At 40.1% G+C, this 18,178-nt stretch overlaps 1 protein-coding gene across 4 annotated transcripts in view; it reads left to right on the top strand.

The window, feature by feature from the left end:
• Dip2c (disco interacting protein 2 homolog C) overlaps positions 1-18,178 on the top strand; it is a 430,083-nt gene that overhangs the window by 335,359 nt on the left and 76,546 nt on the right. For all 4 annotated transcript variants that reach the window (XM_059263427.1, XM_059263426.1, XM_059263425.1 and 1 more), the window contains 3 exons: positions 4,489-4,628; positions 8,964-9,100; positions 10,832-11,040. In XM_059263427.1, the coding sequence (XP_059119410.1) occupies positions 4,489-4,628; positions 8,964-9,100; positions 10,832-11,040 (486 nt within the window). The remainder of the gene's footprint in view (positions 1-4,488; positions 4,629-8,963; positions 9,101-10,831; positions 11,041-18,178) is intronic.

Raw genomic sequence — 18,178 nt, 5'->3', positions numbered from 1 at the left:
CCAGAGCTTTATATAGGCATGTGAATAGGTTACTGGTGGGACAGGGTAGAACTACAGAGCAGGTAAGAATTTTGCCAGTTGTGCTGCCTGATCTGACTAGTTTTAGCTGAGAATGTGCTTGTGTATGGCCCATATATTTGCATTTAAATATTCATCTAAAGCTTCAGTCAGCTAAGATGTGTGTTTTTATCTCAGTGATTGGGACAGGGAAACCATCCAGATGAGAGGCCAGTAATGTTCAAGTTTGGGTATGAGGTCTACTTTGAAGCACACCAGTTACTTGTACAATTAGCATATGCCATGGTTAGTATTGATTGTCAGCTTAGTAGGATTTAGAACCACATGTAGATGAATTTCTAAACAGTCTTATTAAATAAGAAACACAGAGCCAAATACAGGGGTGAAAGCCTTAGAGATCAGAGAAATAGGAATAGCCACCAGCTAACCTTAGCTCACCATGTCACCGTAGCTTCCCAAGAGAACCAGCTTCTTCCTTTCTAACCTGTGCCTTTATTGCCTTGCTGTTCTGCCTTCACATTGGCTCTTAACTTAGTCACCTCACTTCCTCATCACTGCCTGTCTGTACAGACCTCCAGGTCTCTATGTTTGGTACTGGGATTAAAGGTGTGTGTCACCATGCTTGGCTGTGTCCTTGAATACACAGAGACTTTGCCTGCCATGTGATCAGATTAAGGGTGTGTGCTACCACCACCTGACTTTTGTTTATAGCTGGCTGTCTATGTCCTCTGATCTCCACACAAACTTTATTTACTAACATACAAATAAAATATCACCACATTTCAGCACAAATAAAATATCACCGCAACCACATAGGACAGAAACCTCTGGCGTTTCTATAAGGGAGTTTCTAGATTGGGTTAGTTGCAGTGGGACAGCACCATCCAATGAGCTAGAGTCTTAGACAGAATAAAAGGAGAAAGCAATCTGAGTACCAATATTCATCTATTTGGTTCCAAGCTCCAGCTGCAATGTGACCAGCTGCCTCACATGTGTTGCCATGCCGTCCCTACTATGGTAGACTATACTCTAAAACCATAAGCCAGGATAAACTATTTATGGTGTTGATTTTGTAAGGTACTCTGTCATACCAACAAGAAACATGTCTGTGCCTTAAATTTCTGATCTGAAAGTGAAGCAAATAGTACCTATATAGGTTTGCTATAGAGATTTGAATAAGTATACCTTTGTAAAGGGTCTTAGCATTTCTGAACTTGAAACACATCAGAGTGTTAGGTTTGCAGTCAGGAAGAAGGAGGAGGAGGAGGAGGAGGAGGAGGAGGAGGAGGAGGAGAAGGAGAAGCCGCCATTAAGCACACCAGCACACCAGTATCATGGAGAAGTTAAGAAGCTGGTGGAATGATAGGGATACAGAAGGTAGCTAGGAATTTATAAGCCTTTCCTCTTTCCTTTTGACATGCATTTTGTAAGTCTGTAAGGAAGAAAACTGGGGCTTTTTCCACTGCCCAGCAAGGGAGTCTATTATATATAATAAGTACTAGTAGACTATGTTAAAGCCTGATTAGTTTTAATCACTTCTGAAACAGTCATAATTTAAGATACTTAATACATTTATGAATCTTTTCAACTATTATCAAGTGTAGAAAAGACATGTTGCAACTAAGATGACAAACCACAAACTATTGGACCTTAAAAGTATGCCACTATCTTGGCTTTAGGTTTGCAGAGCACATTGTCACTAAGTGTGCTTGTGGCCAATGTTCCCATGCTTGGGATTGTCAGAACCAGCCAAAGATGTTGCTTCTATGTAACTCTCTCCCCTTTATTACTAAGAATATATCAGTGTCTTAGGCTATCATAACAAAGAAGTGCAGCTTGCTGCCTTCAAAAATAAAAAAAAAAAATGACTTAATTCTCTCCTCTTGGAGTCTGAAGCCCAAAGTCAAGGTGTGGGCAGAATTGTTCCTTCTGGAGGCCCTGGGAGTGCATCTGTCACAGATCTCCCTCCACTTGCTGAAGGTAGCCAATAGCTGGGGCATTCTTTGAGTTGTGTGTTAGTCTAATCTGTTTCTGTCTTCATGATACATTCTCCCTTGCCTGTGTTTCTTTGGATCTCCGAAGACATCTGTAATTAGATTTAAGGTCTACACTTAGCTAGTATAATCGTATTTTGCTGTGTATGGGAAGGTTCTGTTTCCAAGTAAGGCTAGCATAGGTACCAGGAAGGTTGTCCTTGAGGGCAAACAATTTAGCTCACAACCAGCTTTAAGGAATTGGAGGGGGGGGTTGTTGTTGTTTATTTATTGTTGAGGCAGGGTCCCATGTATCCTATACTGGCCTTGGACTTGCTATATGTGGCCAAGGATGACTTTGAGCTCCTGATTCTCCTGCCTCCACTTCCAAAGTGCTAAGATTGCAAGCATATGCCATGACACTCAATTTATGCAGAACTAGAGATTGTGTGGTCTAAGCAAATACTGTTCCACCTGAAATACTTCCCCAGCTCTAATCCTACGGATTTTAACTCCTGGCTTGCACATCAAATCTTTGTAGAGTGTTATCATGAGGTAGGAAAAGGGTGATGGGGCTCCTGAGGGCTGTGTTTTTTCATTTTATAGTTTTGGTTTGTTGAAGTCTTCAGAAAAGAGCAAAGGCAAGGAAATAACAGCTATGTAGTGTTTTGTTGTTGTTCATTTCTTTCTTTTCTTTTTTTTTTTAGCTTACTGACTCCAGACAGTTTCACATAGGTCTTATTAATTAGGCGAATGTTCATAGTTGGTTAGCCTTATCCTTATTAATTCTTAAAAGTAGAGTAATTGTATTTCTTGACACTTTTTAACATCCCAACTACTTGATACAAGTAAGAGCTTCTTTTGCAAATTGTAATTTTTATACTATCCCATATTTTAACTTTTGCTTCTTTAGCTTCTTTATAAACCTTCACAGTATTCATAGTTAAACTATAAACTCAAGTTTATAGACCAATGTAGAGATTTTAAAACCCTGTGAAAGATTTTCCCACAGAAAAATATAGAAACAGGGCTAATGAGATTGCTCAGTAGGTAGAGGTACTTGCCAGTAAGCCTAACACCCCAAGTTTAATCCCTGGGATCCACATAGTGGAAAAAGTCCTCCACATGCAGGTCATAGCACATGCATGCCCCCATACATGCACACAATCACTAAAATATAGTAAAAATAAAGAAAATTATTTTTAAAAATGTGATGATAGAATCTTTAATTGTTGAAGTTTATAATCTTGGACTTTTTCTTTAGTACAGTTATTCATCAAAAGGTTTTTATTGCTAGCTCCTGTTCAAATGAATAACCCAGCTGCTTGTTCTTAGGAATGGTAGAGTTGGATGGAGGAAGGCTTGCACATAGTCACATTCTCAAGGCTCTGGAAATGAGAGTGGTAGGCAGATGTATTTTTATTAAGCTGGTTAATTCTTGTCTCATAATTGAGAAAATCTCTGGAGAAAGAGTGTGTATGTATGTGTGTCTACTGAAGTAATGTTCCAGACAGAGGAAGGAAGAAAGCAATGAGAAACCCCATAGTGGGTATGAGCTGGGGTCTTGGATAGAGGTGTTTGAAGACCAGGGAGTTACAGATTTTCCAGCTCTTGGAGCCTGCTGGCAACAGGGGACATAAAGACATGGTCATCATTTCAACTGTGCCTTGTCTAAAATCCATTCCTAAACCATAAAGTGTTTTTACAGCATACCTGTCATCTAAGTAATTGGCCTACCCAGCATGGCTTAGTATAGAACTTAGATTCTTTATTGCATATGAAATTGAGCTTAAGCTTAAACAGCATACATCTGAATTGAGGCTGAACAACCAGGATGTTCACCTTTTCTATTCCCTGAGCTTATGAATATTCTTAGGATTGTTGCTCTCTCTATTTATTTATTTATTTATTTATTTATTTATTTATTTATTTATTTATTTATTTATTATGTATACAGTGTTCTGTCTGCACATATCCCTGCAGGCCAGAAGAGGGCACCAGATTTCACTACAGATGGTTGTGAGCCACCATGTGGTTGCTGGGAATTGAACTCAGGATCTTTGGAAGAGCAAGCAGTGCTCTTAACCTCTGAGCCATCTCTCCAGCCCCCTTGTTGCTCTCTCTTGTTCACCATTTGCAAGACTTGGAAACCAGACCTCAGAGAGCAGAAAGGGCATCATGAATCAGTAGATTTATTTATTATGACCAGTGTCCTGAGGGAGTGTTGGGAGAGTATAGGATCTAGTGCTGTCTTCACATTCTAAGGCATTTTTACTTAGCCTGAGAACTCTGGGGTCAACTCTTGGGTAGAGCTAACACTGCATAAACAGGAGGCAAGTGCTACTCAGTGCTGGTACAGATGGTAGCCAGCTTCCTCTCCAGAAGATTCCCTACCCATACCTGGCTATAGGTATTACATGTATATGTGAAGATGTGCACATCTAAAGACAGAATGGTTTCTTTGCTTGCATATACTCAACTAAAACTATCCTTTTAGGCCCACAGATGACAGCAACCAGCCACCAGGGCGAGGTGTGCTATCTATGCATGGGCTGACCTATGGTGTGATCCGTGTGGATTCAGAGGAGAAGCTATCTGTGCTCACAGTGCAAGATGTTGGCCTTGTCATGCCTGGAGGTGAGTACAGCCCTGGGGTGTTGTCTTAGTTTGAATGTTTATTGTTGTGATAGAATACAACTATAAACAGCTTGGGAATAAAAGGTATTATTTGGTTTATCTATTCTGGGTTACATTCCATTTAGGGAAGCCAAGGCAGGAACTCAAACAGGGTAGGAACTTGGAAGCAGGAACTGATGCAGAGAGGCTATGGAGAAGTGCTGTATATTGGCTTGCTCCCTTAGGCTTGCTCAATCTGCTTTCTTATAGAAACCAGGACCATAAGCCTAAGGTTGCCCTACCCATAATGGGCTGGGCCCTTCCACATCAATCAATGATTAAGAAAATGCCCTGCTGACTTGCCTACAATTGAATCTTACTGAGTCATCTCCTTAATTGAGGTTCCTTCCTTTCAGATGACTGTGGTTTATGTCAAGTTGGCATAAAACCAACCAGCACGTATATGAAATAGGCAGTCCTAGCATGGCCTTCTGACTCTACAATTGGTATATGCTTTTTGAACACAGGTTAGCATCTTCTCTTACTGTCCATCTCATTTCCCTTTATATGGCATCTCAGGTTCAACACTGAAACTCCTAATATTAAGACATTTCTGGTCAATCTTTAAACACCAAAAGCAATGTTCTCTCTCCCAAGAAAAAGAAACCAAAAATATTCATAAGGCTGGTGAAGGACATCTCTCCTCTGGAACCCTTTTCTCCAGGAAGACATTACGGACTGACTCTGTACCCAGACACTGGTCCTGAGATGCTTCCTTTTTTGCAGCCCAGACCTCCTCTTCAATCATCCTAACTGATGCCTCAGCCCAAGCTAGACACCAAAGCTCAGCCTCATGGAAGGCGTTGAGCAGTATGTATGAAACCTGAGGAATAAGAGTTTTGTTATATATACTGTTTAGCGTGAAAGCAGTATAGGGAATCACTTGATTGAAGAGACACTGCTGTGTCATACCCCAACCTTTCTCCCTAGCCCCTCTAGCCCCTCCAGACCCTCATATAACTGCTTTGGTGCTTCTGAGCCACATACAAGTCTACAAGTCTACAGCTCACATTCTTATTGGTCGAATGTTGTTCCTGATTCCTGTCTCACAAGGCCACACATATCAGCATATTTGTCCTCAATTTCTGTCTTCCAGCATGGAGCCACATTTCTTTCTCAATTAGAGTTGTTCTGAAGAATCTAGGCCTCCTTCTTTTAAGTTGCTCCATGTTCCTTCATACAATAGAGTGGCAAGTCCATATATGAACAGCACTCATTGTTCTATGTCTAGTTATACTACATAACAATATATAGCCAATTAGCTTCTCATGGTATCTTGGATGGGATCTGAGTACTGGGACAAATCTTGGTGGGTAAAAGGCCACACTGCCCTCATGGAATCACAGAGAGATGGATTTTTTACACTGTCTGTCTATCACAATCAAGTGGTCTTTCTGCTTGCCTAGTTCAAAGCATAACAGAAATAAAGCATGTCTCTTGTGCTCCTAATTCTCTATAGCTCTCTAACTGTTTCCATTCCACCTGCTGTCATGAAAGCTCTTTTAGAGTCAGAGCAACTTAGGTCTCTAAACTCCAAATTCAGGCTGTCCAGGATTAGCCAGATCACCTAACTCTGTTGCTTTATTTTACAGTGCCAAGCAAACTAGTCTTTAAGCAAATAGATTCTCATGCTAGAGGCATCAAAAGATTCAGGTGACATACAATGAAAATCTTTGTTTTTCAAGTCACCTATAGCATCACAGGTTTCTTTTCAGAAATTTCTTTTTTTTTTCCTTTTCAGAAATTTCTATTCAGAAATACTCCATAGTATAGTATCATATCAAAGAAACATACCCCACATCCATGTCTACTTATATATTGTCTTTCTTAGATTAGGCTTTTTAAACACAATGATAGGATATAGTACACCATGTTTTGTGTCTTATGTTCATTTGTTAGTACATAAAGAACTTGCATCTTTCCATGATGTACAATATTGCACAGTTTGAATGCACAATAATATATGCTTTCCACAGTTGGGGGAGTTGTACTCTTTGCTGCATTCTGATGTGAATGACCACATCTGAACTTCATTCTACAAGGGTGTGGGAGTATAGTGAAAAAAAATTCTCAGAAGTGAAGTGTTTCTTTTTTATTATTTAAGAATTTCACATATATATAGCTGTTTTGATCCAATCTACCCCCATTTCTTCCTCTGCAATTCTTTCCCTATGAACTCAGTTCACCTCCAGCTTTATGTGCTCTCTCTCTTTAAATTTTTGTATGTGTATAAGTGTTTTGCCTGCATATGTGTCTATGTACCATGTGTCTGGTGCTCAGGGAAGCTGGAAGTGGGTGTTGGATCCCTTGAGGTTGTAGTTACAGATGGTTGTGAACCACCATGTGGGTACAGGGAATCAAACCTGGGTCATCTGCAAGAGTAGCTCGTGCCCTTAATACTGAGCCATCTTTCCAAGTGCCTCTTTTTTTAAACCCACTAAGTCCACTTAGTGCTGCCTGTATGTACATGGGTATAGGGTCATCATGAGCAGCCTTTCAGGGACTGCATTCTTGAAGAAAAACTTACTCTTCCACCTGAATCAGCCATCAGTTGTCAGTAGCTTCAGCTAGGGTAGACCTTTATAAGCCTCTTTTCCTATCTATGCTAGGATTTTGACTGGCTTAATCTTAGTTGTAGGTCTGTGTCTGTTTCAAGGACAGCATGCCCACCTCATTTTGATTATAGTCAATAGTTTCCAGAAAGCCTGTAAGAATTCATACTCCTGGCAGTAATGGTTAATCCCACTTTCTCTCTGCCTTTCCCATCAGAATTCTTGTTGTTTTCTAGTTGATAAGTGAAGACATTTTGGTCTACTTTTGGTTTTGTTGATTATGTTTTCTGCTACTGGAAATTAAACCCACACCTGCATACGTTAGGCAAGTATTTTACCATTGAGCTGCCTGCTGCCTCCCCAGCCTTTCTTATACATTTTGGTGTTTTGTTTCTTCAGGTAGACAAGGTCTCTCTACATAACCCTGCTGTCCTGGAACTCTATGTAGACTAAGCTGGCTTTGAACTTGCAAAGATTTGCCAGCCTCTGCCACTTGAGTGCTGGCATTGCCTATGCCACTATGTCTGACCCTTTCCTGTACATTTTATTTTAGGCAAGGTCTTACTAACCTCACTAGGCTGACCTTGAATCCACTTGCTACAAGACTCTGCTTTTTTGGTGTAGTTTGGATGTATATTTTTCTTATTGTGAGTGAGTTTAACTTTTCGTGTTTCTGTTGATTCTGTTCCTTAGATGTAATGCCAGCCTCTGGAGGTTATAGAATTTCTAAACACTCAACTGTCACTGGCTATTAATGTCAAATTGTCTAAGACACTAGGCCTCTAGCTCCCTAGTCAGGCTTATGGTTTGTAGTGGTGGTAGGTAGGATGCTGCAGTCACATAAGTTATCAAGTAAATGTGTGAGTCAGATTAATGAGAACTTAACATCATTAAATGTGTGCTTAAAAGGCTGGATGGCGAGAGCTCAGTTGGCAAAGTGCTTACTGTGCAAGCATGATGATCAGACTTTGGATCCCCAGCACTCCTTTAAAAATCTGCCACAGGAGTGTAATCCTGATGCTATAAGATGTTGAAAGTACGAACAAGTAAACCCAATGGAGCTTACTGGCCAGATAACATAGCTGAAGTGATGGGCTTCAGGTTCATTGAGAGACCCTGTTTCAAAAGAAAATAAGGTGGAAGAGTGAACAGAGAAGACACAAGACACTTCTTCTCGCCTTGACATATGAGTGTGCATGAATACACACACACCCACACTGAATGCCAAAACCTTTAAGTGGTATTCTCTGAAGGATTATGTGCAACAGGTAATTTAAACCAAAGTGTAAGATTTGTGTAGGATACTGAAGGCTATATATTCTCTTTCAACTTAGAGAAGCTCTGGATGACTTGAGAGCAGATACCTGTGCTGGTTCATTTGCAGGACTGAAAATGTGCTTTGGAACTTTGACCTGTTCTTCTGGTACATGTGTAGTGAAAGACTGACACATCCCTAAGTATCTTGTCATATGTAAATGATACAGTGTTTCTCTCTTTAAATACTTTAAATATGATTTTCATATTGAATTGAAAGTAATTGAAATGATTGATATAATAATGAAATCTGACATTTTTCTCCAACATGAAAAGTTACAACTCTTAGAGAAAATGAGCACCTGGACATTATTGGAATTTTATTCAAGGTGGTATTTCTGTTCATTTGTGCCTCCATTGGTATTCATGGATTTATTAATTTCCTCCTCCTTGCTCATACTCCCCTTGTGATTTTTTTTGTTTCCTTTAGCCATCATGTGTTCAGTGAAACCAGATGGGATTCCTCAGCTATGCAGGACAGATGAAATTGGGGAGCTCTGTGTCTGTGCAGTTGCCACAGGAACCTCATATTATGGTCTCTCCGGCATGACCAAGAACACCTTTGAGGTAGGTTGATGGAGAAATTCCTTCCTTCAGCTCTTTCCCTGACTCTGGCCTCTAACAGCTTTGCCAGGTGTTCAGAAACAGACTAGAAACCTACTAAGATAATGATTTCACAAAAGAGCATCCATAGTAGTTAAACTGGTGGCTTTTTTCATACTCTATTTTTGTTTTTGATAATTGAGTTATCAGCATTATTCTGACCTTTTAACCAGTGTCCAGGAAATGAGGTTTTCATTAGTTGTTTTTCTCAGCTACAGATGAGTGATGAAAAACACATATGTGATAGGAGAATGTGTACATAGGTGTGTAGGTAAATGTCCTCACTCAGGAAGTCAGCTGGCCATTCTGCACAATCTTGTAGCATAGACTAGACTTGGCTAGGTGTGAACTCAAGAGAATCTGAACAAATGTGCACATTAAATAATGATTTCATTGGTACAGTGAATATGTAAGGTATGTGGTGACAGATCATGGATATAGATATACATATAGTGTGTCGATATGTGTTGTACATATGTGTTGATATGTGTTGTACATGTGTTATACATGTGGGATATATGTAAAATGTGTGGTATACACATGTGTGACTGGTGTACATAGATAACCTGCTTTATGTAGGTGATGAACACAGTAAACAGAGACATGAAAGGAGATAAGTCCACAGGTTCAGGTGTCTTGTACTGTATCACGGTATTCTTAGAGCTTTCTTCTTTTTCTCATATGGTATCTAGCCTTAGGATTGACACACTATTTCACTGATTCATGAGTAGAACAGATTATCCATTCTGTTCTACATTGATCTCAGAGTAAGCATACATGTGAATATGAACTCAGATCTCTAAAAACCTTGGAACTGGAGCTGAGTGATCTAAGTAGAACTTTCCTTTTCTATGTGATTATCTTCAAAGTTGAAGGAAACAAGATTTGTATTTTGGACTAGCTGTGCTCCCTTTACATTTTCCTTTTCAGCATGTTTTTAATAAGGAAAAGTAACATTTTAGTGAATAGGAATCAGTTACTGCCAATATATGTTATTTAAAAATGTACCTCAAGTCTCCATTAATCACTTACACCTGGTATTTTAAGCATAGTGCAATAATTTATGGTGCTGCCTGTCTGGAGACTCAGCCTGTGAGAGGAGATTCCTGTAGCCCTTGCACATCACCCAGACATGCAGAAGCAACAGAACTTTGCTGAGCCTATAGGGAACACAAGAGAAAAATGTGTATCATTGTACATTAGTTACTTTTGACCTGCCTATAACTACCTGACAAAAGCTACTTAAGCGGGGAGAGTTTATTTTGGTTATAGTTTGAGAGTACAATCCATCATGGTGGGGAAGCCATGGTGGCAGGAATGTGAGATAGTTTATCCAATTACACCTAAGGTCAGGAAGCACCAAGAGATAAATGTCAGTGGTTAGCTTCCTTTGTATTTAGTCTAATCCTTAGCTCATGGAGCATATCACCCACATTCAGACTGGGTCTTCCCTCAGGTAAAGCTCTCTGGTATGACCAGAGTTGTGTCTCCTAGGTGATTCAAAATCCAGTCTAATTGATGACAAAGATTAAACAACACACCATGTTCATAGACTGTCAAACAGAGTCACCATGACCTCATGCTGCAGAGTTATTAGAGGTAGGGAAGTAAATGTGATCTCTCTCTAGAGAAGTAGTGAGACTATAGACCCTGCTAACCCTTTGAGTTGACCTAATTACAGCCTTGTTTCCCTAGGTATTTCCCATGACGAGCTCTGGGGCTCCAATCAGTGAATACCCATTCATAAGGACAGGTTTGCTGGGATTTGTTGGTCCTGGGGGCCTTGTCTTTGTGGTGGGTAAGATGGATGGTCTGATGGTAGTCAGTGGACGAAGACACAATGCCGATGACATCGTAGCCACAGCCTTGGCTGTAGAACCCATGAAGTTTGTCTACAGAGGAAGGTTAGTGGTACTTGTCTGCTAATTAAATACTTATTTTTAGTGGTGTTGGTTTCCTCATTAGAGTTACTATTGCTGTGATGAAACACCATGATGTAAAGCAACTTGGAGAGGAAAGAGTTTAATTGGCTTACTCTTTCACATTACTATTTATCATTAATGGAAGTCAGGACAATTACTCAGAGCAAGAACCTGGGGGCAGGATCTGATACAGAGGCCATGGAGGAGTGCTGCTTATTGGCTTTGTTGCTGCTTTTTTTTTTTTCTTCAAAAGAGAGAGGGAAAAGAGTCAGAGACATCTGCCACTCCTACTATTGGGAGTCCCACAAGAACACCAAGCTACACAACCATAAGGTATATGCAGAGGACCTAGCTCAGACGCATAAAGGGTCCATGATTGTTGCATCAGTCTCTGTGAGCCCCTATGAGCCCTGCTTAATTGATTCTGTTGGCTGTGTTCTCATGGTGTCCTGGTTCCTCTGGCTTCTGCAGTCCCCACCCCCTGCCCCTTCTGCAGGGTTCCCCTGGCTCTGCCTAGTGTTTGGCTGTGGCTCTCTGCATCTGCTCCCATCAGTTGCTAGATGACACTTTTCTAACGACAATTGGACTAGTTACCAATCTCTTAACTATAGTAGAATATCATTAGTAATTATTTCATCGAATTTTTTCACCAGTTGTATTTGGTTCTATTCTGGGTCTCTAGGCTGTTTGTTCAGCCTCTGGTTCCTGACCATCCAGGCAGTGTCAGACATGGGCTTCCTCTTGTGGCAAGGGCCTCGAGTTGGGCCAGTCATTAGTTGGCCACTCCCACAGATTTTTTGCCAACATTATCCTAGCACAATTTGGAGGGAGGACAGATCATAGGTTGAAGGTTTTGTGACTGGAATGGTATCCTGGTTATAGAAAATGGCTAGTTCAGGCTCCATATCCCCCATTGCTAGGAGCCTTCACCAGGGTCATGCTGTGGGATGTTCTGTATGGCAAATGTGTTGCTGATTAGTCAATAAATAAAACACTGATTGGCCATTGGCTAGGCAGGAAGTGTAGGCGGGACAAGGAGGAGAATAAAGCTGGGAAGTGGAAGGCTGAGTCAGAGAGACACTGCCAGCCACCGCCAGGACAAGCAGCATCATGTGAAGATGCCGGTAAGCCACGAGCCATGTGGCAAGGTATAGATTAATGGAAATGGATTAATTTAAGCTGTAAGAACAGTTAGCAAGAAGCCTGCCACGGCCATACAGTTTGTAACCAATATGTCTCTGTGTTTACTTGGTCGGGTTTGAGCAGCTGTGGGACTGGCAGGTGAGAGAGATTTGCCCTGACCATGGGCCAGGCAAGAAAACTCTAGCTACAGGGTCATTCTCAAAGATTACAGGGAGTTTCCACTGCACTGGGTTTCCACACAGAGTCCCCCCATAGCCCCCCAATTCCAGTCTTCTTTTCCATTACTCATTCCCCACCCCACCCCCACCTGATCCCTCCTGTTCCCATTCCTCACCCCCAGTCCACTGGAAAAACCTATTCTATTTCCCCTTCCAGGGAGATGCATGCTTCTCTCACTTGAGCCCTTCTTGTTATTTAGCCTCTCTGGGTCTGTAGATTGTAGCATGAGTAATCTTTACTTAATTGCTAATGTCCCGTGATGAGTGAGTACATACCATGTTTATCTTTCTGGGCCTAGGTTACCTCACTCAGGATGAATTTTTTCTAGTTCCATCCATTTGCCTTCAAATTTCCTGATGTCATTTTCTTTTAACAGATGAGTAATATTCCATTGTGTAAATATACATTTTCTTTATCTATTATTCAGTTGAGGGGCATCTAGATTGTTTCCAGTTTCTGGCTATTATGAATAAAGCTACTATGAACATAATTGAGCAAGTGTCCTTGAGATGGGATGGAGCATCCTTTGGATATATACCCAAGAGTGGTATAGCTGTGTCTTGCAGTAGATCGGTTTCCAATTTTCTAAGGAACTGCCATTTTGATTTCCATAGTGGCTGTACAAATTTGCACTCCCACTAGCAATGAAGGAGTGTTCCCCTTGCTCCATATCCTCACCAGCATGAGCTGTCACTTGTATTTTTGATTTTAGCCATTCTGACAGGTATAAGATAAAATCTCAAAGTCATTTTGATTTGCATTTCCCTGATGGCTAATTATGTTGAACATTTCTTTAAGTGTTTCTCGGCCATTTGAGATTCCTCTGTTGAGAATTCTCTGTTTAGATATGTACCCCATTTTTCAATTGGATTATTTGGTTTATTGACATCTTATTTTTGAGTTCTTTATATATTTTGGATATTAGCCTCCTGTTGGATGTGGAGTGGTGAAAATCTTTTCCTGTAGTAGGAGATTTTCCTGTGTCCTGCCAGGTCCTGCATCTGCTCAGACCCAAGTAAACACACAGAGGCTTATATTATTTTCAAACTATATGGCTTAATGGTTCAGGCTTCTCGCTAGCGCTTACATCTTAAATTAGCCCATTTCTATAAATCTATACTTTGCCACATGGCTTGTGGCTTACTGATACTTTTATATCTTTCTTCTCCTGGTGGCAGCTAGCAGTGTCTGCTGACTTTCCTTTCTCCTTTCATTATCTCTCTTGGATTTTCCCACCTGGCTCTATCCTGCCCTGCCATAGGCCAATGCAGCTTTATTTATCAACCAGTCAGAGCAACATATATTCACAGCATACAGAAAGACATCCCACAGCATTTTCCCATTCTGTAAGCTGTGATTTTGCTCTATTGATAGTGTCCTTTGCTTTATAGAAGCTTTTCAGTTTTATGAGGTCCCATGTATTTATTAATTGTTTATCTTAGTGCCTGTGCCATTGGTGTTCTTTTCAGGAAGCTGTCTCCTGTGCCAGTGTGTTCAAGGCTGTTCCCCACTTTGTCTTCAATCAAATTCAGTGTATCTGATTTATGTTGAGGTCTTCGATCTACTTGGACTTGAGTTTTTGTGTAGGGTTATAGATATGTATCTATTTGTATTTTCTACATGCAGATATCCAATTTAACCAGCACCATTTGTTGAAGATGCTTTCTTTTTTTCTTTTGTGTATTTTTGGCTTCTTTACCAAAAATCAGGTGTTCATATGTGTGTAGATTTACATCCGGTCTTTGATTCCTCTAAGTGCAGCTTTCATTGTGCTCCATACATTATGCATTCATTTTCATTGAATTCTAGGGAGTTTTTAATTTCTTTCTTTGTTTCTACCTTGACCCAGTAGTCATTCAGTAGAAAGTTGTTCAGTTTCCATGAGTTTGTAGATTTTTGTGTTGTTTTTGAAATCCAGCTTTAACCCATGGTGTCTGATAGGATGCAGAAGTTTTTTTAAATTTTTATCTGTTGATAATTGCTTTATGACCAAATATGTGATTAGTTTTGGAGAATGTTCATGAGGTGCTTAGAAGAATGGGTATTTGTGTGTGTGTGTGTGTGTGTGTGTGTGTGTGTGTGTGTGTGTGTGTGTGTGTTTGAGTGAAATGTTCTATAGAAATCTGTAAGGTCCATTTGGTTCATAACATCTGTTAGTTCCATTATTTCTCTGTTTAGTTTTTGTCTGGATGACCTGTCCATTGGTTAGAGTGGGGTATTGAAGTCTCACACTACCAATGTGTGAGGGTCTTTGTGTGATTTAAGTTTTTCAAGTTTTTCTTTTATAAATGTGGATTCCCTTGGTTTTGGAGCATAGGTGTTAAGAATTGAAAGATCACTGGGCGGTGGTGGCCCATGCCTTTAATCCCAGGACTTGGGAGGCAGATCTTTGTGAGTCCAAGGACAGCCAGGGCTACACAGAGAAACCCTGTCTTCAAAAACCTTAAAAAAAAAAATAGAAAGATCATTTTGTTGGATTTTTCCTTTGTGAATGAAGTGTCCTTCATCTATTTTGATTAGTGTTGGTTTGAAATCTATTTTGTTAGATATTAGAATGGCTATACCAGCTTGTTTCCATTTGCTTGGGAAATCTTTTTCTATCTCATTACTCTGAGGTAATGTCTATCTTTGATGTTGAGGTATGTTTCTTGTATGTAGCAGAAGGATGGATCCTGTTTTCACATCATTCTGTTAGTCTGTCTTTTTTATTGGGGTATTGAGTCCATTGATATTGAGAGACATTAATGACCAAGGATAGTTAATTTCTGTTATTTTGGTGGTGGTGGTGGTGGGGGGGTGTATGTGTATTTGTGTGTGTGTGTGTGTGTGTGTGTGTGTGTGTGTGTGTGTGCGCGCGCGCGCGTGTGCACGCATGTGTTTTCTTACTTTTGGTTTTTCTGATATGAGATAAATTGCTGTGTTTTTGCAAATGTAGTTAACCTCCTTGGGTTAGAGTTTTCCTTCTAGTACCTTCTGAAGGGTGGATTTGAGGCTAGATATTGTTTAAATTTGACTTTATTTTGGAATATCCTGTTTTCTCCATCTATGGTGATTGAAAACTTTGCTGGGTGTGGTAGTCTGGGTTGGCATTTGTGGTCTCTTAGAGTCTTCAAAACATCTCTCCAGGCCCTTCTGGCTTTTAGAGTCTCCATTGAGAGGTCAGATGTAATTCTAATATATCTGCCTTTGTATGTTACTTGGCCTTTTTCCCTTGCAGCATTTAATATTTGTTCTTTGTTCTGTGTTTAGTATTTTTATTGTTATGTGGCAAGGGTGTTGTTGACTTTTTTTTCTTTCTCTTTGTGTCTTTGGGGGCCTGCCACCCAGCTCCCAAATAAATCACACATGGAGGCTTATTCTTAATTATGAATGCCTGGCCTTAGCTTGGCTTGTTCCTTGCCAGCTTTTCTTAACTTCAAAATAACCCATCTGTCTTTTGCTGAGGAGCTACTGACAGTTGATGGCTAACTGCTGAGAGATGCAGGGTCATTCTTCTTTTTGGAGGGGGTATCCACTGGCAGATTACCTTAGCTTCAGTGACTGACCAATACCCATGTGTATATTGGCAGCACTAATTGGACTCAGTTGATTATTTTAAAAAAATGAAATGAAGTTGGGAGAGAGATGTGTTGTGGGTAAGGAAGGGAGTTGGAGAGAGAGGAGAATGGTGGATATGAGCAAGATACATTGTATACACACATGAAATTTTCAAAGAATTGAAAAAAAACATTTGAGGGGCAGAAAAAGGAACTGGAAGACAGGAATTGATTTTTCAGCTTTTTCTTTGGGCCGCCAGCTCACAAACAATGACATAGAGACTTATTAAATATGAAAGCTCAGCCTTAGCTTAGGCTTGCCCCACTAGCTCTTATAACTTAAATTAACCTACTTCTATTAGTCTATATTTTAATGTGGCTTTTTACCTTTCTTTCATTCTGTATGTCTGACTCCCTCTATGTCTCATTGGTGTCTCTTGGGCTTAATTTGCACACCTAGATTCCTCTTCCTCTTCCTTTCTCTCCACAGAAATCCTTCTGCCTAGCTATTGGCCATTCAGCTCTTTATTACACGAATCACAGCAATACATCTTCACATACTGTACAAATATCCCACAACATTTCCCCCTTTTTGTCTAAATAAAAAGGAAAGGTTTTAACTGTAATATAGCTATAAACAATAAGAGCAGTTATCAGGTATTGTCTAAATAAAAAGGAAGGGTTTTTAACTCTAACATGGTAAAACTATGTACAACAAGAACAATTATCAGGTAAGAATTACATTTACAGCCAGGCAATGGTGGCACATGCCTTTAATACCAGCACTCAGGAGGCAGAGCCAGGTGGATCTCTGTGAGTTCAAGGCCAGCCTAGTCTACAGAGCGAGATCCAGGACAGGCACCAAAACTATACAGAGAAACCCTGTCTCGAAAAACCAAAAAAAAAAAAAAAAAAAAGAATTACATTTTCAATATCCAGTCCATTTGTATTTGGCAAATTTGGAGAAATTACTCCATTATCTATTCCATGTTGGTGAGTCCAAAGTTTTATACTTAAACCATTTTTTATCATAACTTGTATTGCCATTCTAAAAATACCTTTTTAGACCTAAAAACATCTCAGATAAACAACTTAAAGCTTTTATGTTTCTCAACATTATAAACTTTACATCTCTTTTGTCAATTTCTTTTCTGAAGTTGGTAACAAAGAAAACAGTATAACTATCTATCTTCAACCCCCATCAGAGACCCAAGAAGGATATAATTTTACTTTGTCTTAGAGTTTCTATTGCTATGATGAAACACCATGACCAAAAAGCAAGTTGGAGAGGAAAGGGTTTATTAGGCTTACATTTCAGCATTGCTGTTCATCACTGAAGGAAGTCAGGACAGGAACTGAAACAGGATTTTGTCATGTGCCACCATTGCCTGGCTGTAAATGTAATTCTTACCTGATAATTGTTCTTGTTGTACATAGTTTTACCATGTTAGAGTTAAAAACCCTTCCTTTTTATTTAGACAATACCTGATTTAGACATTTCCTCAAATGAGGCTCCTTCCTCTCTGATGACTCTAGCATTTGTCACACAAAACCAGCAAACAGGGCAGGATCCTGGAGGCAGGAACTAATGCAGAGGCCATGGAGGGGTGCTGTTTACTGATTTGCTTCCCCTAGCCCACTCAGCCTGCTTTCTTATAGAAGCCAGGACCACCAGCCCAGGGATGGCACCACCCCCATGGGCTGGACCCTCCCTCAGTGATCACTAAATGATAAAATACCTTACAGCTGGAGATCATCGAGACATTTCCTCAAATGAGGCTCCTTCCTCTCTGATGACTCTAGCTTTTGTCAAGTTGACACACAAAACCAGCAAATACATACTTGAATAAACAGGAAGTGCAGAGCAAGCAACTTCCAAAACTATAGAAATGACAAAGACATCTGGCTGACTGGACAGCCACCCCAAGGTTCTTCTGCAACTTTGGGGCATCTATCTTCAGCCTACAGGCATGGAATATCTGATAGACTTTTCTGTGAAGCAGGAATTTCAAAGGACTGTCCTACTTTGTCTTGAAAAAGTTCAGCAGTCACCTTTTTTGTGCCCTGCTTGTCCAATTTGGACAGCATACTTTCAGCAGTCGAGGCAAAGGCAGATTCTTACCCAAATGACTAGCTTTGCCACATTAAAAGCAACCTCATATAGAGTTTCTTCAATGCCCACTGTTTTGTTTTGTTTTGTTTTGTTTTTGAAGTAAATTGGT

The sequence above is a fragment of the Peromyscus eremicus genome, chromosome 5 (genome assembly GCF_949786415.1).
Source record: "Peromyscus eremicus chromosome 5, PerEre_H2_v1, whole genome shotgun sequence".
Taxonomy (NCBI): Eukaryota; Metazoa; Chordata; class Mammalia; order Rodentia; family Cricetidae; genus Peromyscus; species Peromyscus eremicus.
Note: the sequence above shows the minus strand (reverse complement) of the source record. Positions and strands in the feature narration are given on the sequence as shown.